Source organism: Loxodonta africana, chromosome 14 (genome assembly GCF_030014295.1).
Source record: "Loxodonta africana isolate mLoxAfr1 chromosome 14, mLoxAfr1.hap2, whole genome shotgun sequence".
NCBI classification, from domain to species: Eukaryota; Metazoa; Chordata; class Mammalia; order Proboscidea; family Elephantidae; genus Loxodonta; species Loxodonta africana.
Genome location: NC_087355.1, coordinates 41,374,317 through 41,401,536, shown reverse-complemented (window position 1 = coordinate 41,401,536; position 27,220 = coordinate 41,374,317). Strand labels below are relative to the sequence as shown.

Here is a 27,220-nt window from a genome sequence, read left to right as displayed (position 1 = left end):
GAATGTTATACTTGGACATATCATGGACATTTCAAGCCTTAGGTACCAATACTGTACCCATTATTTTTCCCACAAACACCCTGTATTCTCTCTTTTGGTCAGTGGCTCCATTATCTATTCACTACCTCAAGTGAAAAACCTTGGTGTTATCCTTGACTCTTTCTATCTTTCTTCCAACACCTAATCAGTTACCAAGCCTGTTGTTGCTTCTCTGTCATTTATCTCCATCTTAGTAACTCCACCACCGTAGCTCTACTTCGGCTCCTCATGGATTCTTACACAGACAATTGTATTAGCCCCGTCTGGTGTTCCTGCCTTCATCTCTTTCCTCATAAACTGCAACCATTTGTTCATTCACTAAACATTTGAAGAGTGCTTACTGCTTCTTAGATTAAATAAATAATGGGTACAACTTGAATAAATTCAAAGTATAAAGGGAGGGACAGTGATGTAAACAAAAAAGAACAACACAACGGAACAAATGTGACAATAGCTATGTAGATGGTGGAGTGGTAATGGAAAGGAAGCATCAAATTCGGTGTGGTGGTGATGGGAAGGTAGCGTAGGAAAGTTCTAGAAAGGAAGTGAAACATCAGCTAAATTCTGAGGGAGCAGTAGGCACTGCTCCTTTGTGAACCCCAGGAAACTGAAAGCCGTGAGAAAGGGTTAAAGGAAGCAGCATGTACCTATCACCTTTGAGTGACTACATGACTCAGCAATTCAAGGTGGATTGAGGGAAACGGCTTGAAGGAGCAAGTAGCAGCCTCAATAGTAAGGTCCAGAAGAGTCCTGGTCAGTTATTCGGCAGGCAACTGAGTGGAAGGTTATCCATTGGGATAAGATACTTGTAAGAGCAGGTTTATGGGAGAAGATAATTTTAATTATGGATACAATTGCAAAGTTAACATTTACTGATTCTAGGCATTGTGCTAAGCACCTTTATTATTTCATTTAATCCTAAACAATTTTGTGAGGTAAAGTTGTATTATCTTCATCTTGCAGTTAAACAAAAAAACCAGATTATTTAAATCCAGGTATTAAATGACTTGACTAGTTATACAGCTACTATTTTGTTCCAGAGCCCAAGTTGATTAACATCAAGGGATGCTGAGTTTGAAGTGTCTACAAGAACTCCAATTGGCTGTGACCATAGGCTGGGGCTCAAGAGAAGTATGGACAAAGACACACAGACTTGGGGATCACAGCTGTGAGCCTGGGTGAAATGACTCAGAGAACTCCAAGACGGAAGGAGGATAGTGGACCTGGAGAGTACGAACCTTAAAGAGGCAAAAACAGGAAAAGAAACTGCAAAAGAGATTAAGAAAGATCCATTTGGTGGTGTGAACCCTTAAGAAACAGCCTTCAGGGAATCTTTTTGAGAAGCCTACTAGCTCACTGCCTGGGGTTAGAAGGGGCATTTTGCCAAGGGTGGGCCTCTCTTTATACTTAATTTCTCCAGCTCCTTATGGATCAAACAATCTCCTGAAACCCACAAGAAGACCTCACCAAGCGGGGAGGGAAATCTAAGGAACGGAAGGTGGGGTGGAGAACAAACAGCAGTTAGACCAAGAACTCTTCTCCAGGTTTCTCCAAGTGAGGGAAGCTGTGGATGCGAGCGCCACCGAGAGGGGCCCGCTCCAACCAGAGGTAACTGTGAAAACGACCAAAGAGCATCCGGCGAGGCTCCAAGGAGTTCGCGAACAGGGTCCCCTCGGTCCGCGGGCGAGCTTGCGCACTGACGTGTCGGTACTCGCGCGCCCGCCAGGGGGGCCCGGCAGCGCGCCAAGGCCCCGTGCGTTGCCCGAGTCGCCGCCACACTGCGGGGCCCTGCCACCCCGGCGCCGGTATTCCCCGCTCCTGGCGCCGGTATTCCCCGCTCCTGCCGGCCCTGCTCACAGCATCTTCCCTCAGCCCCGCCCCCAGCCCCAGCTCCCGGCCAGCAGCCCCGCCCGCCGCCAGCCAGGCCGTGCGTCGTGGGGGCGGGGCCAGAACGCCGCGCGCCCGGCCCCGCCCCCTCCAGCCGAAAAGGGGTGGGCCCGGCCGGTGCAGAGTCCGGAGTTTTCTCTCTCGCCCCTGACCGTCGCTCCGCCGCCGCGTCCTGGCTCTTCTGTGGGGCTCTCTCCTGCCGCCGGCGCGAACGCTGGGACTAAGGCAGGCGTGCGGGGCGCCATGAAGGGCTGCCGCCTCTCGGGCGCCGCTGCGGAGGGGCTGGCCGGCTGAGGGCTGCGCCGGGCCGAGGTATGCGGAGCCCCGGCCGGAGCCTGCTCCAGGCGCTGCCCCGGCTCCTGCAGCACGCCTCCCTCCCGGGCCGCGCCGAGCTGCCGGCCCGCTGGGCCCTGCCACGGGCGGCGGGCGGGGACGCGCCGGCAGACCGCCTCCCCCGCGGGGGCGGGGCGAGCGCGGCGGCGGCGGCGGCCGCTGCCTCGGGCGCCCTGCTCGGCGCCTATCTGGAGCGCCACAGTCCGCCCGCCGCCTCAGAGCTGTCTGCGCCGGGCGGGGCCTTGGCTGGCGGCCCCGCGAGCGGCGGCGGCGTGGTGGTCGGCGTGGCCGAGGTGAGAAGCTGGCGCTGCTGCTGCCTCGGCAGCACCTGTTGGTGCCGGAGCCTCGTGCTGGTCTGCGTGCTGGCCGCCCTGTGCTTCGCTTCGCTGGCCCTGGTCCGCCGTTACCTGCAGCAGCTGCTGCTCTGGGTGGAGACCCTCGACTCGCTGCTGGGGGTGCTGCTCTTCGTCGTGGGCTTCATCGTGGTCTCCTTCCCCTGCGGCTGGGGCTACATCGTGCTCAACGTGGCCGCCGGCTACCTGTACGGCTTCGTCCTGGGCATGGGACTGATGGTGGTGGGCGTCCTCATCGGCACCTTCATCGCCCATGTGGTCTGCAAGCGGCTGCTCACCGCCTGGGTGGCCACCAGGATCCAGAGCAGCGAGAAGCTGAGCGCCGTTATTCGCGTCGTGGAGGGAGGAAGCGGCCTGAAAGTGGTAGCGCTGGCCAGACTGACTCCCATACCTTTTGGGCTCCAGAATGCAGTGTTTTCGGTAAGTGGTGTCCAGCTGGCTCATCTCTCTACAAGTCTGTTTTTGAGCGCTCTTGTGACGGCCTTAGGAGGGCGCGCCATTAAATAACTGCCAGCCCCCAAGTGACATCTACAATAGTAGTTAAAATTCCTTTTCATCTCTTTCGGAGAAATATTACACAAATATTACTAAATCTAAACCGGGCCTCAATAGGGGAGATACGGAGGAGAACGCCTCCTTTTTGAGATGATGCGAATTTGATTAAAAATGAAGTCTTTTAACTCATTAGAAAGACGGGGTTGGGGGGTGAATGGAAATGGCCATTCTTAACATTTGTCGTTTAAGTCCTCGACTCGATGGCAACGAGTTTTAGTGGTTAAGAGCTCAGCTGTTAACCAAAAGGTCGGCACTTCGAATCCACCAGCCGCTCCTGGGAAACCCGTTGAGACAGTTCTCTGTCCTGTAGGGTCGGAGTCGACTGGACGGCTGTGGGTTTGCCGTTGTTGTTACTGGCAAAAGTCAGGGAATAACAGCTTTGCATTCCTAGTTTTCTCACTTGCCTGCATAAATGCATACAGCGTTTTAACCCAAGTTTTTAGCTATATGGTGCTGAAGGCAGCGTTTGGGTCATCAGTGGAGAGGGTATCTGTAGACTCCAGATTTTAGTTTCCTGGAATTTGTTATAGGCTTTTTCTTCTTCAATTATTTGCTTTAATGTGATCCAAAAGAGAAAATTCTCCTGTTTGTCTTTCTTTGGAAGAATTTCATTTTGACATTACTGGTAGTGAATAATTGGGTAGTGAATAAAACAAAATCGGACATACAACTCTTTGCCCAATAAGCGTTTACTTTTCTTGTTCATATACACTTTCTAGAATCTTTTCCATCCTTGTATTGATATGTTCTGTTTATTTCACTTGGGTTTCTATAGCTAGTGTGCATCTTCATGCAACTGATTTAGGAATAAAAATGCTGCTAGTGAGGAGACCATCCAATTAGAAGAAGTCTAGTCTCCGTGACTTTGGATCAAATTACGAACCCTGTCTGGCCTAGGCCTTAACGTTCCTCTTTGCACAGATGAATGGGTTGAACTAGATTACTGAGTTTCCGCAATTAAATGATTGTAAACTACAGAGAGATCAGCAACGATTCCCAGGACCTCAGTCTTTCGAGAAAACCGTATAGTGAAAAGATGCAGCATTTAAAACCATAGGTTTTGTTATGATTGGCAATGCTGATACATTGTGTGTCAACAGGAAACTATTGTTAGTCTTTTGAAATTCACTTTGTTTTTCATTAAGAATAATTCTAACTGGCCTCCCTCTTTGTGATGACATTAAGATTTTTTTGTGTCTTCTTTTCTTTTTAAAGAACCTTTTGCAAATCTCCCATTGATTCTATTCAACAGCAACTGTGACTATAGAATGATGTTTGGTGGAGGTGGTAGAGGAGTGAGGTAAGATAAGGGATGTTCTGTAAAGATTAAGCTTGGTGTTTACTGTGATTTGGCATGGTCTCAGCTTTAAGTTTTTCCCTTTTCCCAGCCTCTCATCATAAGAAATATAAACATGATCTTTGATTCAGCCTTGGGTAATAATAAATCAAGTGTCCCAAGACTTTGGAAGAGGCTTCGGACTAAAGAACCTGCATAGTTTGATCCTGTTAGTTTGTTTTGCCCTCCTATATAGTTGTGTCCTTGTGCCTTTCTCCACCTGTTACATGCCAGCTACTATGCATATTTTTTCCTAATCCTTAAACCAGCCTTGTCAAATGGTTAGGAACCTAGGACTGGTGCTCTGCAGTCCTGCTGTCTCTGCCTTAGAATATGCCTGACCTTGGGCAAGTTGCTTATCTGTGCTTTGGTTTCTTACTTGTAAAATGGGGAAAGTAGTGGTTCCTACTTCATAGAGTTATTAAGAGGATTAAGTAAGATAAATACAGGCAACAGAGTCTGGTTTAATAAACACTCAGATGTTGGCTTTCATCTTCCTTACTGTTGTTATCCAAGGTCACATAGGTGGTAAATAAATGGTAATGCTAAACTTTGAACTGTGGCCTGATGGTAGGGTCTCAACAGTACATGGCTCTCTATGCATTGTATGTTTAGTGCCTAGTATAGCAATTTTTTTTTTTTAAATAGGTCTTTCTTTTGATAATGTCTCTTTTACGTGTTAAATACGTGACTAGAAGTTGTGCTTTGTACTTGGAAATAATTTAAGGTAGGGCCACTATGAGTGGGATCGACTGGATGGCAGTGGGTGAGTTTGGGTAGTTAAATGAGTTTGACAAGGGGCAACTCTGACATAAAGTCAAGCAAAAAGGAAAAAAAGAAAAACAGTTTCTTGAAATTGGTATTATAGGCCCCATTTTACCGAAGAAGAAACAGAGGCTCAGTGGTTCAGGAACTTGTTCAGGGTCATACAAATACCAAGTGGTAGAGCTGAGGCTTGAACCCAGGTTCAGCTGATATGGTGCATCTTACCATAAAATTGTTAATAATAGCTATCAGCAGGGTGGGTTGCGAAGCTATTGGATGTGGTCTATTCTCTTGTTTATTTCTATAACTCTGATCTGTCTGCTCACATAAATAGGCATTTCAACTAAAATAATTTTCTGAATTCACGCAGGGAATGAGAAAAAGTTTAGTTTCGGCTGATCTTGGTTTTAGGAGCTTTCCCTTCTAGAGCTTCATTCTGACACTCCTCTGATTGTCCAAAGCCCTCCCCTTTCCAGGCATATTTTTGTGTTTTCTTCTTTCCTTCATATCTTTGAGATTATCCCCCTCACTTCCTTTTTTTTTTTTCCATTCCAGGTAAAAATCATTTTCTTGATGCCCATGTTTAAAAACATTTTTCTGGGCTTACTTCAAAGAGAAAGTGAGGTATAGTGGTCATGAGAGGCTCAGGCTTGGCTTCAGACAGTCCTTGAATAGTCTGCTGTGTGGCCTTCTCCATGTTCCCTCCTCTTTAAAATGGAAGAGAGTTTATGAAGATTATGGTAAATGACCTAGTGCTGTGAAAGCATAATTAAGTATTCTGCCTGGCACATAGTCAGTTCTCAATAATTGTTCTTATGATTATTATTAGTGGTGGAGGTAGTGGTATTGGCATTTTTAGAGGCGGGAGCTGATTGTAAAAAATGAATATATTGAAGGAAGAAAGGGGCTTTCCACGGCTTCTTATCCTTAACCAGAATTCTTCTCCCATGTGTGCCAAGAAAAGATCAGCAACCTGATATTCCACTTTTAAAACTATTGAAATTGAAAATATGTACTTAACACTTTATATAGTTCTTAGGCCATTAGAAATATAATTTTTCAAGTACATATTTAAATGGTTTCCTCTTTTAAAAATGTGCTTATCATTTCTGTTGAGAAATAGCTAGGACTTTAAATTTTTTTTCTTTTCCAGTGTTCTTCATTTATGTAATCTTGTATCTATAGGTATTGTGGCTCAGTAAGATAGATCTCTAAACTTGTAGTTTATGTGTTTCTAAGCACTGTTATTATCCAGACACGTATCTAGGATGATCACTAGATGCCTTCTCACTCTATCAGTTAAGATAGGGAAATTACGCTGCAGTAACAACCTTCAAATCTCAGCAGGTTAGAAAGCAAAGGTTTATTTGTCCTGCTTGATACAGGTCCAGGTCCAGCTTGGTTTGGGGTGAGGGACTTCTCTGCCTTGTGCCATTTTCATTCTGGGATCCGGGCTAACAGAGCCACCTTCTTGGTTTTGTTTACTGTGGCATTGGTGAATTGCACACTGGCTTTTAAAGCCAGTAATCCAGTATTCTTACTTTATGTAATCTTACTTATGGAAGTAATTTCACTTTTCTCTGGCCCAGATGACTTACATGACCACGGCTCACTTCAAAGGAGTGATTGGTGTGCCAGGTAGGCAAGGACTCCAGTGCTGGACTGTCCTTTCTCTCTCACCTAGTCATTGCTCACATCCTGTGGATTCTGTCCCCTAAGGGCTTCATTCCAACCTACTGCCACTACGCTGGTTTGGGCATCCTGGTCTTCCTGCTTCTGGGCCTAGAATTTCTGACCTTGTGATCTTTTCTCTATCCAGAAAGATCTTTCTAATGCGCAGATCTAATCTTGATACTCTCCTGAATGAAACCCTCTAAGTGGGTTTTCTTTTCCCTTGGGATAAATTTCAGATCTTTACTGCTTACCTCTACAACCTCTTTCTTGCCATTCCACAGTTACTATGTTCTTTGATGAGTTAGTTTATTTAATCCTCAGTACTCTACAAGGTAGATGTGATATTTCTAATTAAGACGTAACGAAAGAAATCTTGTCTGTTTATCTTGAAACTTCAGATACTCCTTTTCAGCAGCGGCTGGGAAACGAAAGTCAGGATGGATCAAAAAGGGCTGTTGATGCAGGTGCAGAAGGAGATGGAATTCTAAAGAAATCTAGAAAAAACTTATTGATAGAGTCGAAAACTGAAAACATTCACAAGAATGACATTCGGTATTTAGTGAGCATTAAAGTATTCTTGTAAGGTGGGCTCTGAGATGCCCCCTTGGAGACATCTGAACTTCTAGAGTTTAGTTAACAAAACCAAAAACCAAACCCAGTGCCGTCAAGTCAATTCCGACTTACAGCGACCCTACAGGACAGAGTAGAACTGCCCCATAGAGTTTCCAAGGAGCACCTGGCGGATTCGAACTGCCGACCGTTTGGTTAGCTTAGCAGCCGTAGCTCTTAACCTCTACGCCACCAGGGTTTCCAGAGTTTAGTTACCTCCTGTGAAATACAACATTTAATCCAAAATTTTTACATGACCATTGGTAGTTATGAGCAACGGTATTCAAATTGGTGCTTGATACTTCTAAAGGGCTCTGATTTTGTTGTTATTGTTACTGTTTTACAGAAGATCCTAAAAATCTCTGTTACAAAGTAAATGACTGGTAGCATTTCTTCTTTTTATTAATCCACATGGGAGATTTTTTGTTTCAATTATCCTTAAGTCTTGGAAATCTAAAATAAAAGCAAAAAGCATGGCATTCATATGCAGTAAGGCACTTTATAGTTTGCAAAGCACACTGTCGTATTCATGATAGCTCTTAATCCTCACAGCAGTCCTTTGAGTAGGTATCAGTGACTGAGAGGCAGAGTTACGTAAAGGCCAAAAATCACAGACTTGAAGTCAGACTTGGCTCTGACATTTACTGTGTCATCTTGAGTTAGTTAGCCTTTGGAGCCACACTTTCTGGTGTAAAATGTGTTTAATAATTTCTTCCACAAAGCATGACAAAATACATAGTTTGCTCATTGTTTACTATTTTTGTTCTCTCTACCCTCTGCGTTTCAAGATGAGGATATTGAAGCTCAGGAGTTTTTTTGTTTTGTTTTAATTTAACAAAGACTCAGTGGCACAATGGTTAAGTGTTCAACTGCTAACCAGAAGGCTGGCAATTCAGACACATCCTGCAGCACCACGGGAGAAAGACCTGGAGATCTGCTCCCATAAAGATTACAGCCTAGAAAACTACAGGGGCAGTTCTGCTTTGTTACATGGGGCTGCTGTCAGTCAAAATTGACTTGACAGCACCTACCAGCAACAACAACAAATACTCACATGGTATTTACTAAGTGTGAGGCCAGGCACTGTTCTCCTGACATGTACACGTTACTTATTTTATGCTCATCTCAACCCTAATCCTCATTGTACAGCTGAGGCAATTGGGCTGCAGAGAAGTGAAGTAACTTGCCCAACATCACAGTCACGGTTAGTGAATGTTAGAGTCATTAACCTACCTGCAGTACTAGTGTTGGTCCAAGAAGAGCTGGATTTCACAGTGATCTGGTTTTGGTTATAAGCTCCTTGCCCGAGAACATATCACATATTAGATGGGGTGGAGGCACTGTGTGAGTTTCTGGGAGTACACAGTTGCATTAGATAACATCCCAGGACATCAGAAGAGGAATCAGCAAACTGTGGTTCCCGGACCAGATCTGGCTCACCTCATATTGTATAGCCTACGAGGAAAGAATTGCTTTTCCATTTTTAAAGAGTTGGAAAAAAAATCAAAAGAAGAAAAGTGTTTCGTGACGTGAAAATTATATGAAATTCAAACGCCAGCATCTATAATTAAAGTGTTATCGGAACACAGCAGTGCTCATTTGTTTTTGCATTGTCTGTGGCTGCTTTTAAGCAACGTTGGCAGAATTGAGTAGTTGTGACAGAGACCCTAAGGCCTGTAGAGCCTAAAATGTTTACTACCTGGCTCTTCACAGAAGAAGTTTGCGGACGACTACTTCAGAACTCCAGCAGCCACTGCAGCTGAGTGGCAGGCACAAAGCCTGAGGCCCTTAAGCTGTCATGTGTATCGTATTTATCTTGTTCATTAACAAAGTTCCTTTTTCTTAAACAAAAGCAATATATGGGTACCATGAGTAAAAGGAAACAAAATAGAAATGAGTAAATGTAAAATCTCAGGTCCTTACCCCTCACCCTGGATAACGTCTCAGTGGAACCACTTTGAAAAATTATGTTACCAAACTCTTCATTGCTTTGGTTATATCTTTAAGCCCATAGTAGGTTAGAAGCAGCAACAAAAAGATATTTTGTTCATTTGGGGGAAAGGCAGGGGGTGTGAAACAAGTGTCATGACTGAAATAGTGACAGTGAAGGCTGATGAATGACAAATCTGAAGCAGATAAAACTGTGAGAAAGAGAAATTATTTTCAGAAATTTAGGTCACAATTGAATTGAAATCTGTTACAACTAAGTAAAAAGTTTTGACTGGCTAGTGACTGTAGGGCCACAAATACTATAAAGCCTCAGCCTCAGGGAATCTGTGGGGACTTATAGTTGGGTCTCAGCTCCTTATGACCTAGGTGATGTTATTTAATGCTTCTTGTCTCTGGTTTTCTCATCTGTAAAATGAGGGAGTTGGACAAGGTCTCAGAGTTTGCTTTTAAAAAGGCAAATGTTCTTAACAGTTTAACATTACTTTTTATTTTTAACCGTTCAGCAATACTGTGTTTTATAAAAATAATTGTTTGCTTCTTAAGTTCTTATTCTGTGCTGTGGATATAGCCACAGATTTAGGTATAGATGATGAGCCATAATACTTGTCACTTTGCCAGCGTTTTTTCTAACAATGATTCACTGCTAGTAGTGCAGCCCAGGCATAATAGAGAGATGGGGACACAATGTGTCCTTTGGAGGAGCTTGGAGTCTAACTCTGGAGGGTCAAATAGCATGACCAAGTTGACATGTTGAATGCGATCTCGGGCCACATCCTACGACCTCACAGTACCATCCAGTACAGTTGACCATTACTTCCTCGTGCCCTTTTATCTCATCAGCTTCTGTAGTTTTCATATGCCATGTACAGGCATATGATTCAGAAAGCTGTATCTCTAGCTCATTATATCACAGTAACATATATACAGAATGTCCTGTTCCCTCTTCCTAGACAAAACATTTCTTTAAAGGCAGAGTGGTATGTCATGGATTGAATTGTGTCACCCAAAAATATGTCAGCTTGGTTAGGCCAAGATTCCCTGTATTGTGTGGTTGTCCTCCATTTTGTGATTTTCCCGTGTATTATAAATCATAATTTATGCCTGTGGTGAAAGAGGATTAGGGTGGGATGTAACACCCTTGGCTCAGGTCACATTCCTGATCCAATGTAAAGGGAATTTCCCTGGGGTTTAGCCTGCACCTCCTTTTATCTTACAAGAGATGAAAAGAAGCAAGCAGAGAGTGGGGACCTCATACCACCAAGAAAGAAGCACAGGGAGCAGAGCGCGTCCTTTGGACCAGTGTGCTTGTGCGGAGAAGCTCCTAGTCCAGGGGAAGATTGATGAAAAGGACCTTCCTCCAGAGCCAACAAAGAGAGAAAGCCTTCCCCCCGGAGCTGACTCCCTAAATTTGGACTTCTAGCCTACTAGACTGTGAGAAAATAAATTTCTTTTTGTTAAAGCCATCCAGTTGCGGTATTTCTGTTACAACAGCACTAGATGACCAAGACACGGTATTATTAAAGCTAATTTTTACCGATATTTTTTTCTGCCTACAAAATAAGTGTTCATTGTAAACATTTTGAAAAGTATAGTAAATACAAAGAAGAAAACAATTGTTAACACTTTAGTATTTATTTTTCCAGTGTTTGCATTTGTTGATTTATGCTTTTTCTTTTATAGCATTGTGAGCAAATGTTACAAATGATCTTTGTAACCTTCTTTTACTTGATATAATGAAAATTTTTGTTATTAATTATTCTGCAACATGATTTTTACCGACCACACAGTGATCCTGCTTAGAGCTGAGCCTTATGTATATAGTAGGCATCTGATAAATCCTTGTTTATTGAGTGAAAACCATAAACCTATAGTTTGTCATAACTGTATAAGGGAGCTCTTTTCAACTGTTATTTCAGAAATTATGCAAAATAAAGTATGTATATTTATCTGGGAAGAATATTCACTCTGTGCGTATGTGTGTTTTAATCAAATTTGCAAATTGCCCTGTGATCCCAAATATTTATTTAGGAGCCATTAGTGGCAGTTCCTAACTTAGGAACACTGAACTAATGAAAAAATCTGTATATGAAAATTGCTGCTGCCCCTCTACATTGAAGACAGACTTACTGACTGTACCATTTCTATCAGTAGAAGCTTCCCTATACTGAAGCCCTTACACATTGTTAGAGGGGATCACTCAGAGCCTGCCTTGCTCTTTTTCTACCTCCAAACAGCAGAGCTTCCCAGCACTCTTAGGGCTGCTGCCTAACCAGGGGGTCCTAGCCTTAGTTGGCATCACTTCTCTGAGGTTGAGGTCAGAGCTTACTAGGGATGCTTTTAGTATTCATTCACTATTCACTTAGAGATAACTGGTGTGTGCCTTTTATGTGCCTGCTGCTGTTCTAGATGTTGAGATACCTCAAGGCATTTGCAGTCTGTTGGAGAAATACATTCTAATAGTATTCTAGCTATGTCACAGTTTAAATTTTGCTGATATTAAAGTTATTTCCATTTATAACATTTCTGTGGGGAAAGAAAAGGTGTTCTCAATTTCTGAACAACCACTTACAAATTGTAATTATAAACTGACAACTATTTTTAGCCTTCAGATTTATAAACAAAACTTCAGTTTTGATGTTGATGCATTCAGAATCCAACCAACGTGTGTTTCGCACCTCATATATAGTAGTCATCATGGTAAGAACAAGAGGTGCTGAAGAATAAGACAGATAGGGTCTTTTCCTTCACAGGACTTAAAGCCTGGGGAAGAAGTGAGGGGCAGCAGATGATGAAAACTTGATTTACTCTCTAGTGTGAAAGAGGACAGGGCAGATAGTGTTTTTATGCAGGCTTGAGGGGTCAGGGAAGATTTCTTAGAGGTATGGATGGCTGAGTCGTGAGTGGGAGGAAGGGAGTGTGTGTCCTTGCCAGAGGGAACAATGTACAAAGGCCAAGGAGGAAATGAGAACAAGAAGTGTTTTAGGAACTGAGAGAATTTTCTTTTAAGTTCAGCAGAAATTTTATTTTGATTTGTTGTGTTGTTGGTTGCTGTCAAGTTGGTCCCAACTCATTGCAACCCTCTGTAAAACAGAATGAAACACAGAGCAGTCTTGTGCCATGCCCACAATCGTCATTATGCTTGAGCCCATTGTTGCAGCCACTGTGTCAGTGTATCTCGTTGAGGGTCTTCCTCTTTTTCTGTGACCCTGTACTTTGCCAAGCATGATGTCCTTCTCCAGAGACTGATCTCTCCTGACAGCATGTCCACAGTATATAAGACGTAGTCTCGCCATCCTTGGTTCTAAGGAGCATTCCAGTTGTACTGTATCGAAAACAAATTTGTTCGTTCTTTTGGCCGTCCATGGTATATTCAATGTTCTTTGTCAACACCACAATTAAAGGCGTCAGTTCTTGTGTCTTTCTTTATTCACTGTCCAGCATTCACATGCATATGAAATAAGGTGATTGAAAATACCTTGGCTTGGATCAGGTGCACCTTAGTCTTCCAGGTGATATCTTTGCTTTTCAACACTTGAAAGAGGTCTTTTCCTGCACATTTGCCCGGTGCAATTTATCTTTTGATTTCTTGACCTGCTGCTACCATGGGTGTTGACTGTGGATCCAAGTAAAATGAAACCCCTGACAACTTCAGTCTTTTTCAGTTTATCATGATGTTGCTTATTGGTCCGGTTGTGAGGATTTTTGTTTGTTTTATGTTGAGGTATAATCCATACCGAAGGCTGTGGTCTTTGATCTTCATCAGTAGGTGCCTCAAGCCCTCTTCACTTTCGGCAAGCAAGGTTGTGTCATCTGTGTAATGCAGGTTGTTAATGAGTCTTCCTCCAATCCTGATACCCCATTCTTCTTCATATAGTCCAGCTTGTTGGACTATTTGCTCAGCATACAGATTGAATAGGTATGGTGAAAGAATACAACTCTGACACACACCTTTCCTGACTTTAAACCTCTGTCCAAACAACTGCCTCTTGATCTATGTATAGGTTCCTCATGACCACAGTTAAGTATTCTGGAATTCCCATTTTTTGGCAATGTTATCCATAATTTGTTATGATCCACAAAGTCAAATACCTTTGCATGTCGGTAAAACACAGGTAAACATCTTTCTGGTATTCTCTGTTTTTAGCCAAGATCCATCTGACATCAGCAATGATAGCCCTAGTTCCATGTCCTCTTCTGAATCTGCCCCGAATTTCTGGCAGTTTTCTGTTGATATACTGCTGCAGCTGCTTTTGAATGATCAGCAAAATTTACTTGCATGTGATATTAATGATATTGTTGGATAATTTCTGCCTTTGGTTGGATCACCTTTCTTGGGAGTAGGCATAAATATGGATCTTCCCAGTTGATAGGCTAGGTAGCTGTCCTCCAAGTTTCTTGGCATAGATGAGAGAGCACTTCCAGCACTGCGTCTCTTTGTTGACACATCTCAGCTGGTATTCCGTCAGTTCCTGGAGCCTTGTTTTTTGCCAGTGCTTTCAGTGTGGCTTGGACTTTTTTCTTCAGTACCATCTGTTACAGATCATGTATTACCTCCTGAAACAGTTGAACGTCAATCGATTATTTTTGGTATAATGACTCTGTGTATTTCTTCCACCTTGTTTTGATACTTCCTGCGTTGTTTAACATTTTCCCTACAGAATCCTTCACTATTGCAACTCGAGGCTTGAATTTTTTCAGTTCTTTCAGCCTGAGAAATGGAGAGCGTGTTCTTCCCTTTTGGTTTTCTAACTCCGGCTCCCTGCACATGTCATTATAATACTTTGCTTTGTCCTCTCAAGCCACCCTTTGAAATCTTCTGTTCATTTCTTTTACTTCATCATTTCTTCCTTTTGCTTTAGCCACTTGCCGTTCAAGAGCCAATTTCAGAGTCTCTTCTAACATCCATTTTGGTCTTTTCTTTCTTTCATGTCTTTTTAATGACGTCTTGCTTTCTTCACATATGAAATCCTAGATGTCATTCCACAACTTGTCTGATCTTCAGTCATTTGTGTTCAATGCGTCAAATCCGTTCTTGAGGTGGTCTCTAAATTCAGGTGGGATATATTCAGGGTCATATTTTGGCTCTCGTGAACTTTTTCTAATTTTCCCCAGTTTCAGCCTGAACTTGCATATGAGCAATTGATGGTCAGTTCTACAGTTGGCCCCTGGCCTTGTTCTCATTGATATGATATTGAGCTTTTCCATTGTCTCTTTCCTCAGATGTAGTCGATTTGATTCCTGTGTATTTCATCTGGCAAGGTCCATGTGTAGAGTCGCCATTTGTGTTGGTGAAAAAGGGTATTTGCAATGAAGAAGTCATTGGTCTTGCAAAATTCAATCATGTGATCTCTGGCTTGGTTTCTATCACCAAGGCCATATTTTCCAACTACCGATCCTTCTTTGTTTCCAACTTCCGCATTCTAACCAAACCCAAAAACCAAACCCAGTGCTGTTGAGTCGATTCCAACTCATAGCGACCCTATAGTTAAGTGCTACGGCTGCTAACCAAAGGGTCAGCAATTTGAATCCTCCAGGCGCTCCTTCCGCATTCCAGTCACCAGTAATTATCAATGCATCCTGATTGCATGTTCAATCAATTTCAGGCTACAGAAGCTGGTAATAATCTTCAGTTTCTTCATCTTTGGCCTTAGTGGTTGTTGTGTAAATTTGAATAATAGTCATATTAACTGGTCTTCCTTGAGAGGTGGATGGATATTATCCTATCACTGACAGTGTTGTACTTAAAGATAGATCTTGAAATGTTCTTTTTGACGATGAATGCAATGCCATTCCTCTTCAAGTTGTTGTTCCCAGCATAGTTGACCATATGATTGTCTGATTCAAAATGGCCAATACTGATCCATTTCAGCTCACTAATGCCTAGGGTATCAATCTTTATGCATTCCATTTTATTTTTGACAACTTCCAATTTTCCTGGATTCATGTTTCTTACATTCTAGGCTCTAATTATTAATGGATGTTTGCAGCTGTTTCTTCTCATTTTGAGTCATGCCACATCAGCAAATGAAGATCCCCAAAACTTGACTCCATCCACGTCATTAAGGTCAACTCTACTTTGAGAAGGCAGCTCTTCGCCAGTCATCTTTTGAGTGCCTTCCAACCTGGGGGGCTCATCTTCTGGCACTTTATCAGACAGTGTTCTGCTATTTGTAAGGTTTTCACTGGCTAATGCTTTTCAGAAGTAGACTGCCGGGTCCTTCTTCCTTATCTTTCTTAGTCTGGAAGCTCAGCTGAAATCTGTCATCAGTGACCCTGCTGATATCTGAATACCGGTGGCATAGCTTCCAGCATTACAACAACACACAAGCCACCACAGTACGACAAACTGACTGACAGGTGGGGATTTTTTTTTTTTTTTTCATTTAGCATGACAAATTATTCAGGAGTTTCGGATTCTGAACTTTTTAAAATTTTATCGTGCTTTAGATAAATGTTTACAGTGCAAATTAGTTTCTCATTCAAAAATTTATACAGGAATTGTGACATAGGTTGCAATCCCTTCAATGCATCGTCACTTTCCCCCTCTCCCTTTCTACCCCAGGTTCCCCATGTCCATTTGTCCAGTCTTCCTGTCCCTTCCTGCCTTTTTGTCTTTGGTTATGGACAGGTGTTGCCAATTTGGCCTTGTGTACTTGATTGCACTGAGAATAAGAAGTACGTTCCTCACATATGTTATTGTTTGTTTTATAGGCCTGTCTAACCATCAGGTGCTCCTTGGAAACCCTATGGGGCAGTTCTACTCTGTCTTATAGGGTTGCTGTGAGTCGGAATCGGCTCGATGGGAACGGGTTTTTAATCTTTGGCTGAAAGGTAGACTTCAGAAGTGGCTTCATATTAGAATTTAGCAGAATGTTGGGGGCTGTAGTCTTGTGGGTTCCTCCAGTTTCTGTCAGACCAGTAGGTCCTGTCTGTTTTTGTGAATTTGAATTTTGTTCTGCGTTTTTCTCCCGCCAAGTCTGGCATCCTCTATTGTGATCCCTGTCAGAGTTGGTGGTGGTAGTAGCCAGGCACCATCTAGTTCTTCTTGGCTCAGGAAACTGAGGGAATTTTGATGTGCCTGGAACATAGTGTGAGGTGAAGCATGAGACAGAGGCCAGATTATGTAGCCCTTTGCATGTTGAAGAAGCTGAACCCCATTATCATGGCAGTAGGAAGAAGTTGCAGCAGATTTAGATTTGCATTTTTAAAAATATTAAAAAAGGATTTATTATAGGTGGCGAGTAAAGGCTAGGTGTAGGTGACGAGACTGTACGGGGGAGTCTGAATAGAAAGCTTTTACTGTAACCCAGTCAAGGCCCAACGAAAGAAGCTAAATGGAATTTTGAGTCAGATCTTTGTTTATAGGAAGTGCCATTTTAGAATAATTCAGAACCTGTTTATTAATACTTTTATAAAACTTGTGTTGCTTCATTAATTAAATTATTCAACACTTCAGCAAAACTATTTACAATGACTAGTTGAAATTCATTATTTGCTTTCTTCAGATACACGGTTTTTCAGAAAAGAAACATGTAGAAATAATAACACTTGGTTTTTCACCAAGGAAGAGATTTGGTCGTGAAAAGTTTGCAAAACTTCAGTAACTGTCTTTTTGAAGAGTTACGTAGCAGAGTAATTTCAGATTTATGAAATGTGTTCTTTAAGCATTTGAATATTACTGATGTCATCTGTGAAGATCAAATGTATGTTCTGTCCAGGGAACCTTGATTACATTTAAAGGCTGTGGACTGAAGCTTTGCATCCTGTCGTTGTTTTACAGGACTCCCTTGCATGGGCCCTATAAACAATACAGACCAGACTGCCAACTTCGTTAACACACCCTGTATTTTCCCTACCACATTGTCCTTGTTCATTGCCTTCTTAGAACACCCTGCCTTCGTCTTGCCACAGACCTTTGCCTGCCAAACCCATGTTTAGCTTTCAATGTCCATTTTAAATGTCTCTTTCCCCCACAAAGTTGCCCCTTGACCCCTACTTCTACATCTTAAGGCTTGAGTTGGGGAAAATCCACTTCCAAGCTCACTTGTGTGGCTGTTGGCTAAAGATTTTAGTTCCTTGCCACATGGGCCTCTCCACAGTTACTCACAACATGGCAGCTTGCTTGCGTGCTTGAGAGGGGGTGAGTAAAATGGAAGACTCAGTCTTTTTGTAACCTAATCATTCTTTCAGTTCTGCTGTATTCTATTTGCTAGAGGCAAACACTAGGTCCAGCCGACACTCAAGGCTAAAAGATTATACAAGGCCATGAATACCAGGCGGTGGGGTCATCAGGAATATTTTTGATGCTGCCTACTTATAGATTAATATAGAGAGATTTTCATCTTTTTTTAATATAAAAGCAAAAAATAAATACATAATTACAAATACACAAAGAAATAAACGAGGAAGGAATTTAACTATTCCACAGCTGAGGAGTAGTTTAATTGTGCTACATCCAAAGCATGGTATATTTGTGTAGTAATGATAATTTCTACCTTTTTTTTGAGTTTTTGTCATCTAGGCATTTGCTAGCTATTTTACAAATATTTCTGATCCTAACAACAACCTTTGGTTTTCAGTGGTTAAGAGCTGTGGCTGCTGACCAAAAAGTCAGCAGTTCAAATCCACCAGCCGCTCCTTGTAAACCCTATGGGTCAGTTGTACTCGTCTGGTAGTGTCACTATGAGTCAGAATCGACTCAGTGGCAACGGGTTTGGTTTTTTGTTTTTAACAACAACCTTGTAAGGTGATGGATATATCCTCATTTTACAGATGGCAAACCTGATGCTCAGAGACATAGAGTAGCTTTTTCACGCTCATTGAGCTCTCACCATGTCATCCCACGGTTATCTGGCTTCAGAGCCCAGTGAGCACTTTGCCATTTAAGTATGCTTGTGAAGAATATTTAATGACATGAGAACAACTTACAAAACTGTTTTTGCACTGTACTCTGTGTTGTGTCTGTGGTTTATTTACATGTAAGAAAAATAAAAGATGGTCATAAAGATTATCTTTCAATTGTAGAGTGACCGTATTGGAATTTTTCTTTAATTTTTTCTAACTATTGTACATTCTGCATGTAGAATCATTTATAATTGTTTTGACAAATGAGAATGTTTTGTAAAGTATTTCAGCTCCCATCACTCCCAAGGGAAAGCCACAGGCAAGACTTATACACAGTTTTACATTAAGTTGAAATTGTACTTGGTGTAGTGAACCATTCCCTTTAATCTACTCTCCTAGATTACTGATCTCTCATTACCCAACTATCTGATGGCGTCTTCAGCTGGACTGCTTCCTACCCAGCTTCTGAATTCTTACTTGGGTACCACCCTGCGGACAATGGAAGATGTCATTGCAGAACAGAGTGTTAGTGGATATTTTGTTTTTTGTTTACAGGTGAGTTTAAGGCCAAGGGTTGTCTTTTTGGGGGGGGGGGGAGTATTGCATTGCTGTTTTAAACCTGACAGATGATTGTGTGGATATATGAAAGTGTCCAGAGCTGAACTAATTCTTATTGAAAATTTTCTTAAACAAAAACAAAGAAACCCAAAAAAGGGAATGACAAAAATGGAGTCCTTTTTCCAGTGATCATTTTAAGGTCATTGCTGAATTAAATACCCTATTTCAACTTTATGTGATGTGTTGTATACAGTTTCTTGAGATAATTTTTAGTGAGATTTGATGGGACTGGGTTTTTATCTTAGCATGAGAATTTGTCTTCAAATTATTAAAACTTTTTTTTTAGCTTTGTTTCTTTAACAGTATTTTTAGAGTATTAGTGTAATTTGATGTAGTACAAAAATTTGTTTTAGAGTATGAAAAATGTGTAAAGCATCCCATTGCAAATTCAAGTAAGATTATGTAAAGGATGATTATTACTATAATTGTAACATAGTTTGGGATGCACACAGTTCCATATAACAGATTGATAAAAGGGCAGTATACGTCTATGTGAACAAATTTACTCATTGCCTTTAAATTGCATACAGGAAAAGTTAAATAAAAATTGTTTAATAGTGTTACATCTTATTTCTGAGTTTTACCCCAAATCACCATAATTTTTGAGGCATTAGTAAGGCGATAATGATGATGATTAAAAAAAAAAAAAATTTTTTTTTTATAGCTAACCTTTATTGAGTGCTTTATGCGCCACATACATAAGCTCATTTAATTCTTACTGGAAACCTAAAAGGTAGATAGTGATATGCCTCTCTTCCCAACTCTGTTCAGCAACATCATGCTGGTAGCTTGAAATTGGCTACGGCAGAAATATTTACACCATGGAAGTTGGCAGGTGCTACAAATCAAGCTCCTCTACCCCTGCTCTCACAAGCTGGTTTACCAGGACACCACTGGATAGTAACTTATCCAAAGTGGTAGAGCTGGTATTTGAACCAAGGCGGTTGGCTCTAGAAACCATGCTCATAACCAATATACTACAATGTGCTGAGCAGATAATACTAATGAGATAGCCATACAGAATTTACCTATTGGTCCCTTACCTTGTTAGTTTTAATTTTTGTTATTGAATATGTGGTACTGTAATTAAAATTTTAATTGTCAGTGGCTTTTATTTGCAAGTTTTTGAGGCATTATTGTTCAGAAGTTACTCTGTTTCAATGATACAATGATAAAATAGAACCAGAAAATTTTTTTTTTTTTTTTTTAAGGCTGTACGAGCTTAATAAAGTCCAGGAGTATTTACATTGAGGTATTGCTTAAATAAAGCTTGTCAATTAAAGGGCTTACATTAAGAAAACTTTTTAATATTTTTGATATTTGGGGAGTTAGCTTTTTATTTTACTGCCTTTTTCAGAGCTATATTTTCTTTAGAGGAAAACTTGAATCTGGGTTTAGAGTTACTGTTGCAGTTAATTTATTTTCACTTAATGTAGCATGCTAATGACATAGTGGTAAGCTTTCTATGAATTACATCTACAGCATGACATATAATCCTGAGGTACTGTAAGATTCTGACATACCCTCTGCATTCTGAGATTTTTTTTTAGTTTAAATATAAGCATGTTTTATATTTTTCTAGTTTTCTAAAAATAGGTAATCCATTTGAAACCTCCTTTTTTCTTCCTTGACGTTATGTTTGTGTAATTAGCATTCCTCATTATTAGTAGCTTTCAGAGGATTTTTTACTCCTTCAAACCTTATATTTTGATGTGTCTTAATAAGTTATTCAACTATAATTAGTGGAGTTAGAATGAAATAGTGCATGCCTTTGTCAGTGGTGCCTCTTAAAATATAGGACCTTTTTTTTTCAGTGATTTCTTACCCCTTTCTTTGAGTTGGCAAACTTAAGTTTAGGATACAAGACAAGATGGAAAAGGGCAAATATTTCTTAACCTAGGTATTTACAAAAAACAAAAAGATGAAGGGATATTTATGCCTAGGTTTGATGTTAGAATCGATTGGATGACACACAGCACCACCAACAACATACCAGATTCATTTGTTTCCAGAAAGATTTAATGCAGCTTACAAATGTATATGGAAGAAGAAAAAGAGGGGGAAGAGAAGTCATCATGAAGGGGAAAGTCAGCATAGGGAAAAAGGATGAAGCTTAGGTTAAAGTGCATGTATACATAAGGTTCCTTAGATTTGTTAAAGAATTGTCACAAGGAGAACCCACAATGCCCATAAAATTAAAGCAATACGAAATGTTCAGAGGAAGCCCAATTATTTCTTGTACTGATATCCAACTTAGGTTCCATGATCTGTTAATTCAGTTACTCTTTTCCATGCCCTATATTTTCTTACATAACCACCAGCCAAAACCCTACTTCTGGTTGAATCCAGGCTTTGGTTTGCTTTGGGCTTGTTCTCTTGAGGAAGCCCTACAACCCAACCTGTTGATGTTATTTCACCGATGGTTATAAACCTTCAGCTGGTTTCTGAACATTGACCCCGATCCATCTTTTCCCTTGCCTTCTCAAACTGTCTTCATTCTCTCACAATTCAGATTCCTTCTTCTGCTTCTGTCTTCGTTCTTAACAGATTTCTTCTCGTCTTGCTTAACAAATTAGAAGCCTTCAAATGGAAGTCCCTCAGTTTCCATCTAAGATCTACTGTTCGCTCTGGGCCTGCTTTCCAGTTAACAGTGAAAGAGATGCCTGCTTAGGCATGTTCTTCTGCCTGTGTTCAATTCTTTCATTTTCATTTTAACAGGGAAATTTTTAAAAACTCTATGTCTACACTCACTATTCCCTCTTTTTTTTAATAGACTGTTTTTTAAGAGCAGTTGGAGGTTTACAGAAAAATTGTGCAGAAAGTATAGAGAGTTCCCATGTACCCTGTCTGCCCCCTACTCGCTGTTTCTCCCATTATTAACATCTTGCATTCTGTTGGACATTTGTTACAGTTGATGAGCCAATACTGATACATTGTTATTGACTGAAGCCCCTAGTTTACATCAGGGTTCACTCCTTGTGTTGTTACAGTCCTGCTGGTTTTTACAAATGCATAATGTCATGTGTCCACCATTAGAGTATCATACAGAATAGTTTCACTGCCCCAACAGTGACTTACGCCTGTGCTCCATTGTTCCAACTTTTTTAACACCCCTCTCTCTTTCATTTTCTTTTCTTTTTTGTTCTACACTAGGCTAAGGAGAGGCGTGTAGGAGAGGGATAAAAAACCGGACCCATTGCCGTCGAGTCAATTCAGACTCATAGCGACACTATCGGACACAGTAGAACTGCCCCATAGGGTTTCTAAGGCTGTAAATCTTTATAGAAGCAGATTGCCATGTCTTTCTCCTGCAGAGTGGCTGATGGGTTCCAACCATTGACCTTTCAGTTAGAAGCGGAGCACCTGACTGCTGCACCTCCAGACCTCCTATGTGCGGGGGGATAGCTAATATAAATTGCCAGGCCCTGGGGCCCAGAAGTTCCGCTTGGATAAAACCAACAAACAAAAAATACCTAAGTCAATTCCGACCCATCACTACCCTATAGGACAGAGTAGAACTGCTCCATAGGGTTTCCAAGGAGCGCCTGGTAGATTTGAACTGCTGACCTTTTAGTTGGCACCTGTAGCTTTTAACCACTAGCCTCCAGGATTTCAGCTTGGGTGAAATCCACGTAAAGATGTTTAGCTAATAGAGACTTGCTTGGAAGCCTAAAGAAGTTTTTCACTGGAGCTAAACTTTTCTCTGTCCCTGCCCTGTCCTTCCTTCAAGCTATGCTTTTTAAGATCCTCACTAACTTTGTCATAATCAGATGCACTTTCCAGTTCTCATCTAGCTTGACCTCTTAGCAACAAAAGACTGTTGACCATTTATTATTAAAACATATTCTTCCCTCACCTTCTTTGACACCACTGTCTTGATTTATTTCTCCTACTTGCCTGGCTTATGCTTCTGTCTGATTTACCAACACCTCCTCCTCTTTCATCCCTTTAAACCGGTGTTCCCCAAGATTTTATTCTGAGCTTTCCAATACTTGCTGCAACCTTGTTTCCCTGAGGGTATTTGCTCAAAACTCTGAAGAACTGATTTACAAATGAACTTTGAGTAAAAGTCATTTATAAGATGTGGACTGCTTGCTTGTTCTGATGAGTTCTCTGCAGAATGTTAAAGCACAAAGGGACCACAGCTTCCTGCTGGACGATCAGAAACTGAGGCCCGAGCGGTTTGAGAGATTCTCCGGAAATCACATCGCTGATCAATGGCTAAACCAGAACTAGAGCCTGAGTTTCAGTTTGAGGCTTTTCTTATGATTATGTTTTTATTTGTTTTTGTTTTTCTTAAGTACAATTTCATGTTCATACTCACTCATTTTCCTTTTGAAGTTTATTGACACTTCATTTCTTTAAGCCGTCCTTATGATCTTCAATTTATCTACTCCAGGTAGTTCATTTGCAAATGGTAGCACTTTTCTTTTCTCTGAGCGGGCTTAGAAATGCCTGTAGACGTTTATATGTGCACAGATATAATACTACATTCATTATACTAATAGTTTCGCCAGCTGTTACTTTTGTGGTAGACATTTCTTATTCCTTGAAGGAGAGTTTTTGGTATAAGGAGGCAACTTGTTTTAAGCAAGCATAATTTATATGGACCAAAAGGGATATGTGTTTGCCTTAAGTTACCAGATACCAGATAATGGTCACCTATTGAATCTTGCCCTCCACTTCCAGGAGAAACAGCCAAGGAAAGAATAAGTGGTAACTGCGTATAGACTATTTACTTGACGGTGTTTGAGAAACATCTTTTGTATAAAACATTTCTAAGTCAAGTATTGATTACGTTTATTTCTTCCCTTTCTCTGTATAAAATATCGGTAACTGTAATGTTTTGTTTTTGTTCACAGATTATTATAAGCATAGGCCTCATGTTTTATGTAGTTCATCGAGCTCAAGTGGAATTGAATGCAGCTATTGTAGCTTGTGAAATGGAACTGAAAACCTCTCTGGTTAAAGGCAGTCAACCAAATACCAGTGGCTCTTCATTCTACAACAAGAGGACCCTAACATTTTCTGGAGGTGGCATCGATATTGTATGATTCTAATGAAATGTATGGTTGTCCAGAGCCTAGTGTCTTGTCCCAGGTCTAGCAGACACTTGACAAGTGGGCGGAGAGAAAAGTTCTAATTGTATTACGGCACAAACAAAACTGACGAGTTTTTAAATTGCACAATTTTTGTAAAGCAAGAGTCATTTTCTGGATATGTAAATGTATATGTCGATGCAATTTTGGCTGCACCTCTTTATCATTTATTGTGCCCGTAATGGCCTATAGGTCTGCACTTTAGCGTTTTTTAATTGTTTTATTTCTGGGTACTTATGAACAGAGAAATAACCCAAATATTTTTCTGCTTAGCATCTTTATTTATAAAATCCATGGATAGTTGTATGCATCTTTCCTACTTCTTGATATGAGTAAAAGTATGCAGTTTTAAGCATATAATATTATCGGATGTTCTTTGCTTTGTAGTCTTTCGGGATGGGTAAACAGTGGTTTTTTTGTTTTACATGGGGCCACTTTGCTTCCCTTTTCCTTTCTAGTTAGAAAACACATTAACTTTTGGTTGAATGTATTTTCGCAAGTCATCACTTTGTTGCAGGGCCATTTACACATACTCACATAGGCTTATATCCTACATTGTGGGACTGAAGTGCTCTTAAGATGCTTTTTTATTTTCACTGTGTAAGATGCAAAGCAAAAGGGAAATTATTTAATGGGTGGTAGCTCGAATTAGAACTCATGTTCTAATCTTTACAATGGCTTTACCCTCGTTAGGTCTTTCATCAAAGGGCTGTCGCATTGCAATCTTACAAAACATTTTTATTAAAATGGGCTTTTCTTCCTTTTTATATTCATAATTAGGCTTTGGAATAAAGATGTTAGTCCTTTAAAATGGTGGATTTACTGTCCTTGAAGATGTCACTCAGGTGGCCTTGTTTGATCAAAACGCCTTTTTAAAAAACCAAGCTTTAAAATCATATTTATAATTCTATTGAAGTACATATATTTTTGTCCCCATAGCCTTCAGCTTTTTAAATGTAATATTAATTAATGCCCAACTTTGTGTTATTCGCCCTACTATCAAGTAGGTTTATTTTGTTCTTTCGGTATTATTTTTCTCTGATAAGACTCAGGAATTCTGAAATGTGAAATTAAGTGTCTCAATTCTTTAGCTCTTACAGCATGAATTGAGTGTATTTATTACTAGCACTTATAAGTACATAAGTACAGAATACAATAATTTGGCATTTGATTCATATGTATCTTATTTGCCTATCACCTTATATTTTTAAAATTGTTTAATTGTGAACTTAATGATTAGTTGTTTTTTTTCCCCCTATGAATATTCCAGCTTATCAGAGACTTCCCAATTTGCTTTTTCGTTAGAGTAAAACTTCTGCCCTGATTTACTAAAGTACAAAATAATTCTTTGGCAGCAGATTATTTCTCATCTTATACTAGGGATGCATTTGATCATTTTAATGTATAGTTTCTTTGCCTTATTATAGGTGTAATTGTTCGTTGTTTTCTTTCCTTCATAATGAGTGAGTTTTCCTAGCTTGGAGTAACAGTGAAGTTTGTATTTTTTTTTTTTTTAATCAGGAAGACCTCAGTGTAATCGCTTCGAGAGATACCTGGGTCTGCAGCACATAATTGGCCTCCAAACCCTTCCTTGTATTATTGGTAGAAAAAATACAGTATTGAAATTTTTTTTTTTTGAGTCCTAAGTACATTTTAAAAAATGATTTTAGTTTAAAAACCCCAATCGAACAATATATTTGATTTATTCTTTTCTGGTTTTACATTTTTTGTGCTTTTTGTTTGTCGGTTAGTTTTTATTAAAGGAATCATTAAGATAATTAGTTTTCTCATATTGCTTTATACTTCATGTATTTTGACATGCATTTATTAGCATTTTATAACTTAAATAATTTCACCAAATGAATAATTTTTAGTAGTTTGTAATAAGTTCTTCCAGTTGTTACACTTTGCTTGGTTCTTGTAATAAATACCTAAAGGTAAACATGAAATAATTTTTTCTGTATTCTGCCAACTGCAATTTTGTATAATAAAATCATCCATTTTTTCTTAAAGAAAAATAGTATGGATTGACTGTTTCTAAAATACTTAATCTATAGCTGCAGCTTTCCTTTTCTTCAACATTTCCAGCCTCAAGTAAACAACAATCCATTGTACTCATGTTATTTGATAGCTGACTTTGGTTGCTCGGTTCTTACGTTGTGCTCACTGTAAGTTGTGCAAAGTGTTATCATGCCATATTCACTCCATCATTAGCCATCCATCACAGATTTTAGGGTAGCAACAACTTTCTACAAGATCCCTCTGTGCTACCCTCCAACCACATAGTGTGGTGATGGTGTGAGGTGCCATCGAGTCGGTTCCGACTCACAGCGACCCTATGCACAACAGAATGAAACTCTATGCTGCGTGGTCCTGTGCCACCCTCACAATCATTGTTATGCTTAAGCCCATTGTTGCAGACACTGTGTCAATCCATCTCCTTGAGGATTTTCCTCTTTTTCACTGACCTTCTACTTTATTGAGCGTGATGCCCTTCTCCACGGAAATATATACAGTGTATATTTATAAAATAAAATGTTTTGGATTTCTCAAACTGTTTAAATGCAGTCTAAAGTTGCTTTATACACATTTAAAAAAGCGTAAAATACATCTAATTTTCAAATCTGAAGAAAGATCTGTTCTATTTTTATTCTTTGGGCTTTTCTCCAAGTTTTCCAGATTTTCTGGTTTATCATTAATGATTTTGTTTATTCTTTGCCAAATTTCATCATGTGAATTATTTAAAAACACATCTTTCTAAAAACGTATATAATTTACTAAATGCTTTCATGCTCATTTTCATTAGATCATCTGCTTTGTGAAATAGTTTGCAATCTGTATTCTTTGGTTTGTGAAAATAATATAACCAAGATGCTGTCATTAGAATGTGTATGTTGAGTTTATGTTCAGAAGTGACTGTGTGGGTTTGTTCGAAGCCAACCATACTCTCCTCTGATACACTTTGTAACCAGCTTCAAACTTTTCTAAGATGGCTTTCCCTTTTTCAGGTCAAGTATGTGACTTATAAAACATTTTTCTCCTTACAAAGCTGTTATGTTCGGTAGGTACTCTCATTAACCCTTGCTGTAACTGAACTAAGTGGTGTAACTACAGGCGTAGCCCCAGCATTTCCGGGTTTGTGCAATGCTGATTTGGGC

General features: G+C 40.3%; 1 protein-coding gene across 1 annotated transcript; it reads left to right on the top strand.

Annotated features, from left to right (window-relative positions):
- Positions 1 to 2,059: 2,059 nt before the first annotated feature.
- On the top strand, positions 2,060 to 26,080 carry TMEM64 (transmembrane protein 64). The gene is made up of 3 exons (XM_010588389.3): positions 2,060 to 3,032; positions 18,745 to 18,900; positions 23,826 to 26,080. Exons 1-3 carry the CDS (start codon positions 2,241 to 2,243, stop codon positions 24,015 to 24,017), a joined length of 1,140 nt encoding a protein of 379 aa, XP_010586691.2. The 5' UTR covers positions 2,060 to 2,240; the 3' UTR covers positions 24,018 to 26,080.
- The last annotated feature ends 1,140 nt before the right edge of the window (positions 26,081 to 27,220 follow it).

Bases quoted from the DNA above. Each gene is read 5' to 3' on its own strand.
- TMEM64 (XM_010588389.3), top strand. From the start codon at position 2,241: ATGCGGAGCCCCGGCCGGAGCCTGCTCCAGGCGCTGCCCCGGCTCCTG. The intron at 3,033-18,744 runs GTAAGTGGTGTC...CTACTCTCCTAG, and splicing joins TCCAGAATGCAGTGTTTTCG to ATTACTGATCTCTCATTACC. The intron at 18,901-23,825 runs GTGAGTTTAAGG...TTTTGTTCACAG, and splicing joins ATTTTGTTTTTTGTTTACAG to ATTATTATAAGCATAGGCCT.